At 44.4% G+C, this 17,049-nt stretch overlaps 1 protein-coding gene across 2 annotated transcripts in view; it reads left to right on the top strand.

Moving 5' to 3' along the window:
* The window catches only part of SYNPO2 (synaptopodin 2), a 215,174-nt gene that overhangs the window by 177,759 nt on the left and 20,366 nt on the right, over positions 1-17,049 (top strand). For both annotated transcript variants that reach the window (XR_014470875.1, XM_083174460.1), the window contains exon 4: positions 2,382-4,663. Coding sequence is in view for 1 of the 2 variants with exons in the window: in XM_083174460.1 (XP_083030586.1) it covers positions 2,382-4,663 (2,282 nt within the window). In the remaining variant the exon portion in view is untranslated. The remainder of the gene's footprint in view (positions 1-2,381; positions 4,664-17,049) is intronic.

Genomic DNA, 17,049 nt, shown 5'->3' with positions numbered 1-17,049 from the left:
AGACAAAGGGGGTATTCGATCCCCCGCCACTATTTCCGACAGGGGAAATAGTGGCGGATGGCTATTCAATGCTGTCTATCCCAACAGCATTGAATATGCAAAACGAGCCCGACTTAAAAAGCAGCCAGTCTCGTTTTACCGAGAACGGCCGTGGATTGTCGAGATCACGGCGGGATCTCGACGATCCATGGACGTTTCTTGCGGCCATGCCCCCTTTATGGTGCTTGGCAGGCGGGACATTTAATCCTGCCTGCCTATTAACTGTCGAGCAGGCCGAGAACGGGACAGGGTCACGGCTGTCAGGACGTCCCGACAGTCGTGACGTCCTGACAGTCGTGACCCGGGATTGAAAATCCCCAAAATCTCTTGTGCATCTAGTCAAAATTGCTTAGTCAAATTGGCCATTAGCCAATATGTCATCATGTGTATGGGGCTTTAGGGCCTTATTCTGGTTCACTCCTTCTGGCAAATTCCTTCTTAGATGGGCAAAACCATGTGAACTGCAGGAGGGGCAGATGTAACTTCTGCAGAGAGAATTAGATTTGGGTGAGTTATTTTGTTTCTGTGCAGGGAAACTACTGACTGCTTTATTTTTCAATATAGATCTCACTTTGAAGTAAAACCCCACCCAAATCTAACTCTCTCTGCAAAAGTAACATCTACTCCACCTGCAGTGCACATGGTTTTGTCCATCTAAGAAGGAATTTGCCAGAAGGGGTGAAGCAGAATAAGGCCCTTAGTCTGTAGCTGGCTTTAGATCAATGCCACACTAGAAGGGATAATTGTCTAGCTTTCCTCTCCAGCCACAAGGGTTTATCACCAATGTATAAAAATAAATACAAAAATAATCCTCTGTTCCTCCCACACCCAAACTAGTCACTCCATTCTTCCAACATAAAGTACAGCATTATCTTAAAACTAGGTTTTGCACATTTGTTCCTAGACCCTGTGGCAATGGGCCTGATTCAGACCTGCTCTCCAGGCGGCGTATATTTGGTGTTTCCTGGGGCCTGCCCAGCGTTTCTATGGGCGTGCTCACTGTTTTTGTGGGCACAACCATAAAACGCCGGTGGTCCACCCCAGAACGCCCCCTGTCAGTCAGGCAGAGAGTGTCCCGGCTAATGAAAATTTCAACAATGGCGCTCACTTTGAGGGACTGCACGTGTGCGTTAGTGCATATGTGCATAAGCAGTCCCCCACCGTCCAATTCAGACCTGAGCAAGCAGGTCTGAATCGGGCTCAATGTCAGATTTTGTATTAGGTAAAACGCCGGTGGTCCACCCCAGAACGCCCCCTGTCAGTCAGGCAGAGAGTGTCCCGGCTAATGAAAATTTCAACAATGGCGCTCACTTTGAGGGACTGCACGTGTACGTTAGTGCATATGTGCATAAGCAGTCCCCCACCATCCAATTCAGACCTGAGCAAGCAGATTGTCAGATTTTGTATTAGGTGCATATATTTGGTATTGATATAGTTGGTAAAACTACATTATTTAATTTTGTTTCCTAATGTTGCATGTTTTATCCCTATATAATGCCTATAAAAGTAGTTAGTTATCTCAGTATGTTTCCAAGAGAAATCTGTATTTGTCAAGAAGGTGGTTCTAAAACTGTGTATCATGGCACCTTGTAGTGCCTCAGGACACTGGCAGGGGTGCCCTGGGTTGGTGGCCCAGGAGGACTATTTTAAATTATTCATGGCCAACTTAATAGGAAAACCCAGTGCTGGTGGCTGCCATTCATAAAATATGTTGACAAATAGAATAATTAATATTTTCTAAACCATACCACTATCAGTAGACACTTCTACCCTTGTTGGCTTGCTTCGCTCACCATGCTTCAGGCTTGGTGGCTCGCTTTGCTCACAACAGGTTAATATTCCCAATAGTTGTTCACATCAATAGTAAATAAAGCAGACGTTGAAAAAACAACCATTGAAAACATGTCAACCATTGTCATGTTGATCTTTTGTACCTGTTGACCTAATGCATGTTGAACATATGGCATCGACCTAATGACTGTCCACCCATACATTGTCGGTCTATCATCCAATACCATTGATCAAAGCATGGAGAGATAAAGTGGATAGAGTTAAAGTACCAACCAATCAGATTTTAACTATAATTTTATAAACAGTGTTTGAAAAATAACAGGAGCTGATTATTTGGTACTTTATCTCTCGTCTAGCCTGAATAAATATGTTATAAATGTCCCCAATGTCTTTCCAACATAAGTTGATATTATATTATTTTGTAAGTTGTCTGGAAATATGAGACCACAGCCCGATCCCCTATTAATTATCCAACTTCTTGCAAGTTTTTTGTAAAGTTGTATACAAATGAGATGGTTTAATTGATTTATTCTGTTTTATTCTTTATTCAGGGCTTAGGCGCAGTGAGAGCCTCTCAGAAAAGCAAGTCAAAGAAGCCAAGTCTAAATGTAAGAGTATTGCCCTGCTGCTGACAGCTGCTCCAAACCCCAAATCCAAGGGGGTGTTGATGTTTAAGAAGCGTCGCCAAAGGTCCAGGAAATTTACCTTGACAAGTTACGGAACTGGAGAACTTGAACAACAGGAGTACGAGGACGAAGACGACGACGAGAATAAAGAAAATACATTCAAAGTCACTTGGTACGGCACAACTGAATCAGACGTAGATGAAGATTTCTCATCAGAACCTGAAAACGACACCCAAATTGTAACCTTTGATTGGGATACTGGACTTGTAGAAGTTGAAAAAAAACTTAATAGTGGTGAAACAATGGAGGAGCTTCCAGAGACCAAAGGAAAAGGGGTCCTCATGTTTGCAAGGAGGAAGCAAAGGATGGATGAAATATCAGCAGAGCAAGAAGAAATCAGAAAACATAGTATTGAAGAGAAGGTGTCTATCACAGATAATGTAAATAGCACAGAGTCATACCAGACCCAGCAACATCAAACCATTAAAACCCAGAGCTGTGTGAGTAAAAGTTACATAGAAGTCAGCAACACCCGAGTGCAGAATGGTGTAGTTGGAGGATATGAATCAAACTCATTTCAGCAGCCTGTAAACAGAACAGCAAAGCCCTTTAGTGGAGCACAAAATCGAGCAGCTCTGCCATTTTCATCTGGCAGAAACATGGCAAGCCCTCTTTCAGATGCGCCAGCACCACCTCCTTATTCTTCTGTTACACCACCTCCTGACACAAGGTACCAAGTATCGTCACCAGTGCCTGGCAAAGCCCAAACAGCTGTGTGGGCTCCGTCCTATCCAATAGAACAACTAGCTTCTAGAGACGAGAGGATTGCTGTTCCAGCAAGCAAGACAGGGATATTACAGGAGGCCAAACGAAGGAGCACAAAACCCATGTTCACATTTAAGGAACAGCCTAAAGTAAGCCCGAATCCTGAGCTTCTGACTCTTGTCCAGAACAGAGAAGGTAAACGGGGTACTGGCAATGAGTCTGGACCAGAAGAAGACTATCTCAGTCTTGGAGCAGAAGCATGTAATTTCATGCAAGTTAATACTGGCAAGCAAAAAACACCTCCACCTGTGGCCCCCAAACCTTCTGTCAAATCCCCAACCACAGTAATGCCAACTTCACCAGTATGGGCACCTCCAACTGCTGCTCCATCATCACAACAACAGGTGTTTCCAAACCAAAACTCTTTTCAGAGTACAGCCTATGCAGAAGCACCTGTTGCACAACCAAATTTCCATTCTTACACCCCTCCAAGCACTCTTAATTTATCTGGTCCCTTGAGAGCTCCAACCATGCCAGCTACAGGAGTAAATCAAATGCCTATACAAAATCAAATGCCTATACACAATCAAATGCCTATACAAAATCAAATGCCTATACACAATCAAATGCCTATACAAAATCAAATGCCTATACACAATCAAATGCATATGCAAAACCAAATGCTTATACAAAATCAAATGCCTATACAAAATCAAATGCCTATACAAAAAACACCTCCTATCACTCCATCAGGCAGTTCTGCTGTTGCTGGAACTGCTTATGAGATGCCAGCTCTGAGAGGAAAAGGAGCAGAATTATTTGCCAGGAGGCAGTCTAGGATGGAAAAGTTTGTGGTAGATTCAGCCACTGTACAAGAGAAAGAAGAGAAAGCAGCTCGCTCAATGTCTCCAACTCCATCCTTACCAACATCCTGGAAATATTCATCCAATGTCAGAGCCCCGCCTCCTCTAGCATATAATCCAATCCAGTCACCACTTTACCCACCAGCAGCAAACAAACCTGGCACCAAGATTGGATCTTCAAATGCCAAGAAAAAGCCCGTTAAAGCACTCAGTGCACTTCAAGTCATGCAACACCAACCGTATCAGCTTAATGCTTCTTTATTCACTTTTCAAGCCCCATCTGATACTGCACCTGCTACCGGAGAAGCCAACAAAAGCACTAAGTCAAACTTTCTTCCTCCTCAAAAGCAGGCTCAATTCACAAAGCAAGCCAACATCCATTCTAATACTAACTCCCAGCCAACACCTCAGCCAATCTACAACACACAACCTTCTTTCCAGTCAAGTGTCTTCACTCCCGGCAGTGAGTCTTACTCTCCTCTGGGATACCCCATGCAGCCTAGACAAGAATCACCAATTGCAACGTTGATTGCTCCTCCGAGGCCGAAATTTTCTGCAAAGAAAGCTGGTGCAACCCAGGTGTGGAAACCAGAAGTTGGTGAAGAATAGTATTCAATTTGGGAATATGTTTCCACTTGTAAAGGAATACATAGTTTGCAGTGGTGACCTGACATACTCTTGTCCTGGGTATACTTAATACCATAACATTGTATCATCCTTTATACTGGGTCCAAATGCTTTATTACAGTACTTCTGAAAATAAATTAAACATAAGCTTTTCATTGCAGTACATGACAGTAATCAATGTCCCAATTGGATGCATACAGTTGTATACTATTAAGTAATCAGGACTGTTGGGTTTTTGCTTTACAATTATTCAGGACTAGTGAAAATTGGGCCTGATTCAGATCTGATGGCACGGCTTCTAATTGTTGGAGCCCAGCGATCAGGTATATGTCACCCTGCCAAAGTGCAACCCCACCCTGTGCAAGCCTGCAAATTGCTTAACAGACCTGCGAATAGCTGCAAATCCATTGAGTGATGTCTCCAGTGTGTTCAATCTGCACATAGCGCAGCACTTACTCGGTGGCTGCGATAGTAACAGGCTGTTCGAGGCCAGAGCTGATGCCCAATGACTTCCCCTTTAATGCATGGGCACACCTGCATTTTCCCAGACTCTCCCAGAAAATGGGCGGATACCACCCACAAATGCCGGCTTGCTGTCAATCACTTTGCAAACGGCCAGTGATAAAAAGAAGTAGCAGGAATCTATCGCACTATGGGCTGTACGCATGTGCAGTCTACCGATAATCACCCTGCCATCAGGTCTAAATGAAGCCCATCGGTCACACTATATATATATATATATATATATATATACTTTTATGCAATAACACTTAAGTTTGTCTGTCTAGATCCCCAATATTTTAGTTTATGTACAGCTCTCAGAGCCCATGGAATGGAGAGAAATCTAGAACGTGATAAGCTTATACACAAAGTGTTCCGTTTAGGTATTTCATTTTGGCTGTTGAGAGAGTTTGTTATCTTTTATTTATTTATTGATTTTTCAACTCAAATATTTTAATTAAATATACAAGACCTTAAATGGACAATATTTCATAGCGAATACTGTTCACGGACATGTAGGCAAACCTAATCTTGTCCTTGATGTAATGTCGCCTAGCACAGCCATGGAGTTAGCTTTTTGTTTGTTTGTTTGTTTGTTTGTCTACATTTACACACTGTCCACATTTAGGCATTTTAACATAAACTGAATTTTATAAAGTCTTTCTACAGTTTTAGTTAAGGAGAAATAACAAGTGTTGTCAATGAGATCACAGTTGTAAAGCAGAGGCCAACCCAAGTCATGTCTGTTCCTTGTATGTTTTACATAAGCTAGTGGACAGCAAAGTAAGTTTTCTTTTATATTATTATTCTGGTATAAAAAGCAAGGTACTCTTTACTTAGTACGGCGCCCGTCGCGGGCATCGCGGGTACATTTATGTATGGCCGCGACGCGACCGACGCGATGCCCGCGATTTCCCATTGAAATCAATGTAAAACATGAAAATCGTGTCGGTCGCGCCGCAGCCGGCCATAAACGTACCCGCGATGCCCGCGACGCGATGCTCCCGATTTCCCATAGGAAGCAATGTTAAAAGCCGCGATGGACCCGATTTTAGTGTTAAATGCCTCAATCCACCCGATTTGGCCATAGGAATCAATGTTAAATGGGCCACAGAGCCCATTAACCCTTAAATGTCCCCCCAAATTTTTAACGCCACCCCACGATCCACGCCAACCCGAAGCGTGGCGAGCGCAGCGAGCCCGCGAGGGGCGGCGGTACGCATCCTCCGACCTTTTCATGCCCTACTATCCACGTCGGCGTGGTGTGAGAATAGAATAGTGTGGCGAGCGCAGCGAGCCACCGAGCCCGAAGCGTGGCGAGCGCAGCGAGCCCCGCGAGGGGACGCGGATACCTTCACAGTTATACGCGTCCCCTCGCGGGCTTCACAGGTGTCCGTGGCGACCCGGACACCTGTGAAGCCCGCGAGGGGACGCGTCTACCTGTGAAGGTATCCGCGTCCCCTCGCGGGGCTCGCTGCGCTCGCCACGCTTCGGGCTCGGTGGCTCGCTGCGCTCGCCACACTATTCTATTCTCACACCACGCCGACGTGGATAGTAGGGCATGAAAAGGTCGGAGGACGCGTACCGCCGCCCCTCGCGGGCTCGCTGCGCTCGCCACGCTTCGGGTTGGCGTGGATCGTGGTGTGGCGTCAAAAATTGGGGGGGACATTTAAGGGTTAATTGGGCCTAATTCAGGGTTAATATGGCCAAATCGGGTCAATTGAGCCATTTAACAGTGAAATCGCGGTCAATCAGCTTTTTTAACATTGTTCCCTATGGGAAAATCGCGGTGATCGCGGTCATCGCGGGCATCGCGACCATCCAATTTTACCCGCGATGCCCGCGATGACCGCGATCACCGCGATTTTTACCCGCGATGACCACGATTTTGATCGTTGGCGCCCTTCTAGGTAAAGAGTACCAAAAGCAACAATGGTATTGAATGGGATGGACAAGACCCATATGTTATAAGACTTTCAAGAGATTTATTGACTTATTTTATAGCTAGAATATATAACCTGCTGGAAATAACTTTTTCTAGCATAAAACAGTTTTGTAGTTACCCATTTACTGTATATGTGCATTGAAACAATTGTTTCATTTTTATATTACTTATACTAGTGGTAAAAAAAAACGTGATATGGTTCCTTCTAATTACAGACCAACAGGTTACATTTGTGGTGAGCTATTTAGTTGTAAAAGAACCATTGTGTAGACCAGGCATGTCCAAACTGTGGCCCTCCAGCTGTTGGGAAACTACACATCCCAGCATGCCTTGCCATAGTTGTAGCATTCCCTAATAGCAAAACTGTGGCAAGGCATGATGGGGCTAGTAGTTTCACAACAGCTGGAGGACCATATTTTGGACATGCCTGATATAATAGACTAAATATATCTAGGAAAATACCATTTTTATTCAGCTCAGATTCCCGCTAAACATTGTTCATGGCTTCACATGTTCAGGAAGCTCTTTGCTCACTACTGTTCTAGAACCAAAATTATAACCGTTCCGAAAAAATGCAACATGTCTTGATTCACATTTTGTGTCCCACTCAGAGGCTATTTTGTGCCGTCTTATAACCCCTTAACATTTGTTGCGTCCACTCCAATAGTCCATCTGTACATAGGAAAAAAGAATCAATTATGTAGGGCTAGCCAAACCAGCCCAAGAGATCTACCAACAGTTCATGTTTTCCACACCACCTAGCTGGTGCACAGGTGCAGTCATTACAAACTGTCACATTTTCAAACATGTGCTGCATTCATTCCTTACTGACACATTCTATAGATCCACAGATGGCCTGGAAAACAATCTTATGCTAGATCCTAAGGACCTGTTTGGTCACCCTTGATTTAGCTTTCATTGAACTAATGGTAAAATGTTTATAATAGGTAAATAATTATTAATCTATAAAATTCTTCTACACTTCTACAAAGTGGGTAGAGTACCACCTCCACCATAATCAGCATATTGATAGGTTGTATAGTTATTCTTTGTAACAATTAAATGATGATTTATTACAATATTTTTGTACTTAATATCCACAAATGTGACACACAAGATAAATGCCTTAGCTGCACCCCATGGAAATTAGATTTTTTTCCCCTATATTTATATTGTCATCATTCTCACATGCAACCACTTATTCATATACTGTATTTTTTTTTTAATGGAGCCTATAAATTAAAAAAATGTTATACACTTTAAAATGAAACTCAACCACAACCTAAGCTGTTTAGACACTTTTGAATATTTGTAACCTTTATAGCAGGCCTGGCCAATCCGTGAATCTTCAGCTGTTGTGAAGTCCCGGCATACCCTGCCACAGTTTTATTCAGAAATGGGAATAATATGGCAGGGCATGCTGGGATGTGTAGTTTTACAACAGTTTAAAAGACACAGGTTGTCAAGGCCTGTTCTATAGTGTATGGTTGATGGTTTCAGGGCCTCTGCTGCTTATGTAAAGCTTTTTTTTGTTTAATTGTTGGTTCATTTTCTAGTTAAGCATTATATTTTACTAGTAAATCAGTCATTGCCCTATAGAAAGTTCTAGCCTAAGTTGTTAGAAAACCAGACAGTATGATATGATTAGATATAAAGATATTTTTAAATAAAAATATTTTTCTAAAAAAATTAAAAAAACACGTTACTGTTAATAGTACAGGATGTGCAGCACTATATTTTATTTTCTGTGCCTTTACATAGAAGGTGAGGGACAAAGCACACTCACAGGTGAGGATTTACAGTAATTACTAACTAGTAGTATACAGCTGCAATCCCTCATTTTTTGCAGTCCGAACGGTCTGCAACGGTATTTAGGACCCAGCCAGCAGTGAGCACAAGCTGGTCCTGCTCTGTGCATATCTAATGAGCGGGACCCAGCACAGTAAATATTCAATGAGCGGGTTCCTGCCCCCTGCAAATGGAATGAGTGGGACCCGCTCCATGCAGTGAATATATAATGAGTGGGTCCCCGCCCCCCTGCATATGTCGATATCGCCAGGGGCGATTAAGAACCAGCGTGTTCGTTTTTAATTGTGTTCTGTCAGCGGAGAACATTGGCACTGGCAGTTTGCTCAGCACACATCGCTGTGCAGCGCTTTGTGCAATTGATCTTGCTAAGCGATCTGAGCTATCAATCATTGCTCAGATCTCTCAGCACACATCTCCCTGTGTGTAGGCCCCATAACACTTCTGCACATACACCTCCAATATTTTGTGGATGATCAGCCAATATTGAGTAGCTGCCCCGATAATTGTGGTAGTGTGTAACTAGCTTCAGAGTCACTTAGGACCTTATTATGGTTGACACGCAAGGCTGCGAATTTCCCAGCCTTGCAAGTCCACCAAATGCCACACCCACGGCTCCCAACCCCCCCTCGCCTGGCAGATTCCCCTGCATGCATGCTAATGAATGTTTAGCATAAACATCGATTTGCATCTTGTGTGCAGGGAGAAAATCATTTGATGGTCGCCGACCATCAAATGATTTCTACAGTGCTTGCAGACAGTAGACACCTCTATGGTACCTTAGGACTGCGGGCGCCCTGTGCAGGAAGTGAGCGGGCAGCTGACATCCGCTGATGTTAGCTGCCCGCCCCCGAAAGAAAACCAAGTATCTTTATGGGATTCCAGGTTTTAGACTTCCACAACATTAGAGTTATATTTATATTCTATTTATAGAATTGTACCTATAAAAATGTTGCATCAACTAAGGGGCAACTCAAAGGGGTCATTTCATAACATGGTGAAGTGTGCACAAATGTGCTGTAATAGAAATCACAGCACGAAAGCAGAAGTTTAGTTCCTGTAGGTTGCAGCTCCATGTACTCCAGGCTATCAGCTCTTTTAATATTAAGCTGCCTTCATTTCTGTTACAGTTAATGACTCCAGAAAGAACTCCAGAAAGACATATCCATTGTCATTCTTTAGCATTTTCTAGGTCAATGATTCTCAGGCTTGTTCAGGTTGTTTAATGGTCTCCTTATTTAAACTCCCCTGCTACAGTATACTGTAATTATAGGTGGAACTGTCACCTACATGAATTGGGCATCATATATGATGGGTTAAACAGCCGAGGTACAGCACAACATTGTGTTTGCTGTGGTCATGCGCTGCGGCTTACCTTGATGCCCCTAGATGACAGTGTCTGCATCACGTCTTACAGGGCAGTGCCAAGCTTAGATGTTATCATGCAAAGTGAGATCACTTAAATGAAATAAAGGAGCAAAAAGGGCAAGCTTCTATGGGCGATATGTACTAAGCCTTGGGGAGCGATAAACCAACAACCAATCAGCTCCTACCTGTCATTTTTCAAACATAGCCTGTGATGTGGCAGTTAGGAGCTGATTGCCTGGTGGTTTAGCACTGTCAATTTGATCACTTTTAAAGCTATTACATATGGCCGTATGAGAGCTGTCCAATTACCAGACACAAAGCAGTTATCACTCCTTAAAAATATTTCATTTTGCCTCAGGTAGATTATGGTAGAGATCTGGTTTAGTAGCATTCAGTAGCATTAATTAGACATAGCAGAAAAGCAATACAGAAAAACATTTCAAAAACACAATAGTGAAATATAAATACTCTCAAGTTTGATTCAAGACATAATGGAGACCTAAAATAGCGGTATTTCAGGAGAAAGCAATGAAAAGGGGTGGTTCAAAACTTCTACAATAGGCACTACTAGTTTGCAGACATACAGTCACCATCGCTGTGGGTTCTTCACAGGAGGAAGCAGCCATTTTGTCCAATGATTTTGCCCAATGTTAAATGCATTCAAAATGTATCTTATCATATGACTTGGAAGCAGTGCCTCATGAATAGTAGCCAGGCAGAGCCACAGTGATGTAAATGGTTCCCAGTCCTGAATATAAGTATGCAGACAATGCCCCCTAGTGATACATAATGATTTTTACAGTTGCTTCTTGTAAGTAGTAAGGATACTTTTCAGCCACTTGAAAAAGAAGTGAAGTAATCAGCAATACAGGCGATCATTGCCTTTGGCACTTCAGCCATAGCATGTAAACCTTCTGTGTTTGAAGATGGCAGATCAGTTGAAATATCTGTCCTCAGCACAAATCCAGTAGCGCCAGCAATTGAGCATATCCTGAATTAGCAAGCCAGTTGGACAGTGAGAAACAGATCATGTGTCATTGCATACTAATTAACAAAGGTATGAGTGCTAGTATGTTTTTCAGTTGCATATGTAAAGGATGACTTTCAAGTGACTGGAAATCAAATACCCTGGCATGAAGACTCAGATCTGAAAAATGTCTTTCTTGACCTATCTATCTTTTCTGGTAGGCCGCGACTTGGTCGGCCTGGAAAATTCTAGACTGTTGCAAGATATGTAGATAGATAGATGGACAATATATTAATAGATAACTATTTTTCTGATTACAGCAGATGAAGAACTGCATAATCATTTCCCTCTCATTCTTCTCAGAAGTGCTAGCTTGTGTTGCCTTGACTGGTTATAGACCTGCACTGTACTAGAGACAGTTTCTGTTTCACCTCTTTCCTGCACATTTCATTTTTCCTATGTTGATTTGCTGTATTTTTCACTCCAACATTAAAAAAACACGAAAACCTGTCTTCTCCTTCTGTCTCCTGCTATTTCTTTCCGTACACTACTAAATCGGATTATGCATGTTATTAAATAACAGAGCTGCACTACAGGTTGAGTATCCCTTATCCAAAATGCTCAGGACCACGAGCATTCCGAATAAGGGATTTTTACATTTTTTTGAATATATTTTTTTTTACATATTTACCTGTCCCCTGGTGGGTCCCCGATGGTCCCTCGGCATCCATGGAGTCCTCCGGCATCCATGGCAGGGCTTCAGCTTCATCTCCGGCGTCTCCAGCGGTCCCAGGAGTGCATTGCGCGAGTTCCCAGGCGCGTCAGTGATATCACCGGCGTGCTTGGGAACTTGCGGCCTGCAGTCCTGGGACCGCTGGAGACGCCGGAGATGAAGCTGAAGGCCTGCCATTGAGGCCGGGGGACTAGGTAAGCATAAAAAAAGGGTCAGGGGGGGGGGGGGGAATTCTAACTATTCCAAAAAAAACACACGGTTTTTGGAATAATTCGAATAACGGATATATACGGATACGGGATACTCAATCTGTATTGGTGATGGATGCTGATATTAAGGAGATCATTATGGTTGGCTCGCAAAGCTGGGAATTTCACAGCTTTGTGAGCCAACTAAACCTCACCCACGTCACAGTTTTTATGCAGAAAAGAAACAAAGACCGGGATTAGATGGGAGAGAATTTTAGTGGGCCGGGAAAAAGTCACTTGAAGTCAAATGTAAAAATGTCTGATTTTCCCCAGAAAGTGGCCAATCTAATGGCGTGTGTCTTTAATGCTCAGAATGTAAATCATATCTGACTTGTGACAGGATTTTTAGACCAGGAAGTGTCCGACTTTTCAGACCATCTGGAATGCGTTGTCTCACATCAAACAGATCTATAAAGTCAGACATAAATAGAGCTGTTTATTTATTTGGTACTTATGTAATATCTGGGCTCCCGTTTTTCTTATGAGACCGCATCCCCTCGCGGGGCTCGCTGCGCTCACCACGCTTCGGGCATGGTGGCTCGCTGCGCTCGCCACACTATATAGAATCAACTCCATGCGTAGTTGGATAGTAGGGGTATGAAAAAATGGGGTGCATTTAACATGGGAGCCCAGATAATACATAAGTACCATTTATTTTATTTTTTTGGGGATGAGTTGTATTCGGCAATGTTCAAAATAAATTCAAAGTACACAATTACAGCACATTTGAACTTTGTGGACCCTATAACAACCCCCCCCCCCCCCACCCCATTAGCACTGACAAAAAAAAGAAATAAACCTGCAGCTGCATTTGTCATTACATCACTTTGGGCGGGGGCAGTAAGTGGCAACCTACAGGATGATGTCACTTTGCTGTCAGTAGATTCACACCTGTCCTCTCCAGGCAACAGCTGAGCATTGGTAGGCACAGTGCCAGATAAGGTTCCTGGAGTTAGTTTGTGAAGGGCCTTTGCCAGTGGGTTAACCATCACTGCAGCATGAAACACCAGTATTCACTGGGTACCTCAAATAATAATCATCTCTAAGGGGGTAGTGTTTGTGTGTGTGCAAGGCTATGGGCCAGTGTACGTGTGTGTAAACTGTGGGCCAGCATCTGTGTGTATAAGGCTATGGGGACAGCGTGCATGTGGGGCTATGGGGGCAGTGTGCGTGTGCGGCTATAGGACAGTGTGTGCAGCTATGGGGGCAGTATGCAGCTATAGGACAGTGTGCATGTGGGGCTATGAGACATCCTGCATGTGCGGCTAAGGGGGGGCAGCGTGTGGCTATAGGACAGTGTGCGTGTGCGGCTATGGGGCAGTGTGCGTGTTCAGCTATGGGGAAGTGTGTAATTTCGGCTAAGGGGCAGTGAGCGTGTTCGGCTATGGTGAAAGTGATTGGGGGGGGGGGGGGGAGTTTAGGCAAAGAAAATTGGCCTAGAACCAGCTCAGTTTACTAACCTGTGGGATGCATGCAGACTTCACCTCACAGTTGGTGACAGCTGTCCTGTCTTCCTCAGCCCTGCATTTTCTCTGTGCTCAGCCCCTGACTGCAGTTCTTACCTTCTTATGGAACTTTCCAGGGCCAGCTGCCCCTGCCAGATTCCATTGCATGGTGTGCAGACTTTAGGAAAATGGAGGCAGGGCTTCTCGGGCCACGGTGGGCGGGCCTTCATGGGCCATGGGTGGGTGGGGCTTAGGCAGCAAATCACAAATGTGAGGGGCTTCATGCATTTGAGTAATGTAGCCGTGCCTCCTCCCCATGGCACTGAGCACTCGCATGCATCCTCTATGCGGCGGCTAAGAGCCTGAGCCAGCCTAGAATCCTAATACTGGTGTGAATGGGTTCAGGGGGGATCTGCAGGCCCTGGAGACAGCTCAGGCCCCATATCAGATGCACCCTCCTTAGTTACACCACTGTTTATAACAAATAAACATTTTAAAGATTATTTCTAATCTTAAAAATTCCAAAAATACTTTGATTTGTCAAAATAGTTCATGTACTGTATATGTCATTTATTTATTTTTTTCACCGTTAAATGTATCTTATGGGCATGGCTATGACATCAGGCACACAAGTAGTTTTTACTGGTTAAAAAATAATATGCAGCATGTCTATATTATGTATGTAATTGCGACTGTATCTTTAAAGAAAGGTTCTGCTACAGTGTTTCTCAAACAGTTTAAAATAATTTAGTGTGCAGATACAGTCGCAAACAGAGGTGTAGCTAGGTGACATGGTGTCTGGAGTTAGGGTATGTTTTCTATCTTATAGTAATGCCCCTTTTATATATTGGTGAGTTGTTTATAGGTTTTTCAGTCTGAACAAGCCCTCATCACTGGCATATTCATAATGGGTGCAGTAAGTGGGATGCATATGGGCCTCTAGGCCAGTGTGATCAGCCATGTGTGTCCAAAGGACATAGAAGCTGATCACTGGGTAAAAGCTCACTTTACAGCACCCGGGGTCACAGTAGGAGGAAGCCCTGAAGACCGGCTGTGATACAGGAGCCAATTCCCGGGCTGAGTGTATGATTAGCATTGGTGGTGGTTGCGGCCAGTGGCAAACGCAGGATTTTTAGAGTGGGGTTTCCAAATGTAATCCAAAATCTCCCACTCTATAGCGCACTGGAGTAAGTATGGGAGGGGAGTGGTAATACCCTTGAAAATTGGTATTTTTATACACTGGATACTGTATGGAATACAGTATTAATATTTAACAGTGCAGATAGTCTATATCTATAGTATAGGCTTTTTCAAATATTTTAATAAGGTAAGTGGTCAGGAAAAGGTTAAACATATCATAATAAATAAATACACATGGTACTTGTTTCCTAGCACGGCCACACCGATTTACATCGGGGTGGTCGTGTCGGAAAAATCGGGTCGATCGCATCGCATGCGATTTGGTCGCATGCGATGCGATCGTCGCGACCGACCGATTTTGGACCCGATTTTTTTTTTTTTATTAAATGTAAATCGGGTCCCTGGGACCCGATTTTACATTGGATTCAATGTAAAATATTCCCAACCCCCCCAAATGTCACGGCGTACACCCCACCCCACGATAGACGCCAACCCGAAGCGTGGCGAGCCCGCGAGGGGCGGCGGTGCGCATCCTCCGACCTTTTCATTCCCCTACTATCCACGTCGGCGTGGAGTTGAGAATAGAATAGTGTGGCAAGCGCTGCGAGCCACCGAGCCTGAAGCGTGGCGAGCGCAGCGAGCCCTGCGAGGGGACGCGGATACCTTCACAGGTAAACGCGTCCCTTCGCGGACTTCACAGGTGTCCGCGTCGCCACGGACACCTGTGAAGCCCGCGAGGGGACGCGTATAACTGTGAAGGTATCCGCGTCCCCTCGCGGGGCTCGCTGTGCTCGCCACGCTTCGGGCTCGGTGGCTCGCTGCGCTCGCCACACTATTCTATTCTCAACTCCACGCCGACGTGGATAGTAGGGGAATGAAAAGGTCGGAGGACGCGCACCGCCGCCCCTCGCGGGCTCGCTACGCTCGCCACGCTTCGGGTTGGCGTCTATCGTGGGGTGACGACGGGGACATCTAAAATGTGAAATGGGTCATATTGGCCCATTTCACATTTTTCACATTTTTTCAGAATTTCAATGTTAAAAAATCTTTTAACATTGAACCCGATGGAAAAATCGGGGGCATCGCGTCGTGACCATTGTTAATGGTCCCGACCGACGCGATGCCCCCGATATTTTACCTTTCCCGACACGATTTCAATGTTAAAATATTTTTTAACATTGAAGCCTATGGGGAAATCGCGGGCATCGCGTCGGTCGCGTCGGGACCATTGTTAACGGTCCCGACCGACGCGATGCCCCCGATATTTTATCCTAGCCGGCCAAATGGACCTGATTTCAAAGGAAATCGGGTCCATCTTATGGATCGTGTACCTTAACTAAAGGTACACGATCCATAAGATATGTGGCCGTGCTAGGAAACAAGTACCATACACATACATAATAGAACCAGTACTGCACTTTCTAAGCTCCCAGCCTCCCAGTTCATGGTAAGGCTCCTGTCTCTTCCTCCTGGCAGCTACTCTCTGGTCCATTGCTATGTTTGAGGGCTCAGATCCACACATACAATATATGTGATAGAAGAAGCAGCTACCACTGGGCATGTGCAGCAGCTCTGCTATGTCCCTTACACTGCATGGTGTGGTGGCAGCTCTACTGATTATATTATATACCAGCTATTGTTGTTATAATGTAAGGCACTTGCCAAGAGGAAGGGGGCTTCCGGGCAACCAGAACCCCCCTCTGCGTTTGCCTATGGTTGCGTCATGTGTCGCCACAACGGGGAAGGTGTGACAATAACCCGAAAGTGCTGCAAAGTCCCCTCGCAGGGACAGATCTTTATTGTAAGCTCTGTCCCTGCATGCGATGAATAATACATCCGTGCGATGTAGTCAATTATTATAGTGTAGCACATTCGCATCTGTGGATGGTGATAAAATGGACCCTGCTGCAAACGGGCCTCCTCCTCTCTTAGGGCCTTATTTTGGTTCATTCTTTCTGACAAAATCCTTCTTAGATGGGCAAAACCATGTGCACTGCAGGTGGGGCAGATGTAACTTGTGCAGAGAGAATTAGATTTGGGTGGGGTTTTACTTCAAAGTGAGATCTATATTGCAGTGTAAAAATAAAGCAGTCAGTATTTTCTCTGCACAGAAACAAAATTACTCACCCAAATCTAATTCTCTCTGCACATGTTACATCTGCCCCCTTCTGCAGTGCACATGGTT

Source organism: Crinia signifera, chromosome 1, assembly GCF_055691185.1.
Source record: "Crinia signifera chromosome 1, ASM5569118v1, whole genome shotgun sequence".
Classification (NCBI taxonomy): Eukaryota; Metazoa; Chordata; class Amphibia; order Anura; family Myobatrachidae; genus Crinia; species Crinia signifera.
This window is presented reverse-complemented; position numbering and strand designations above follow the sequence as displayed.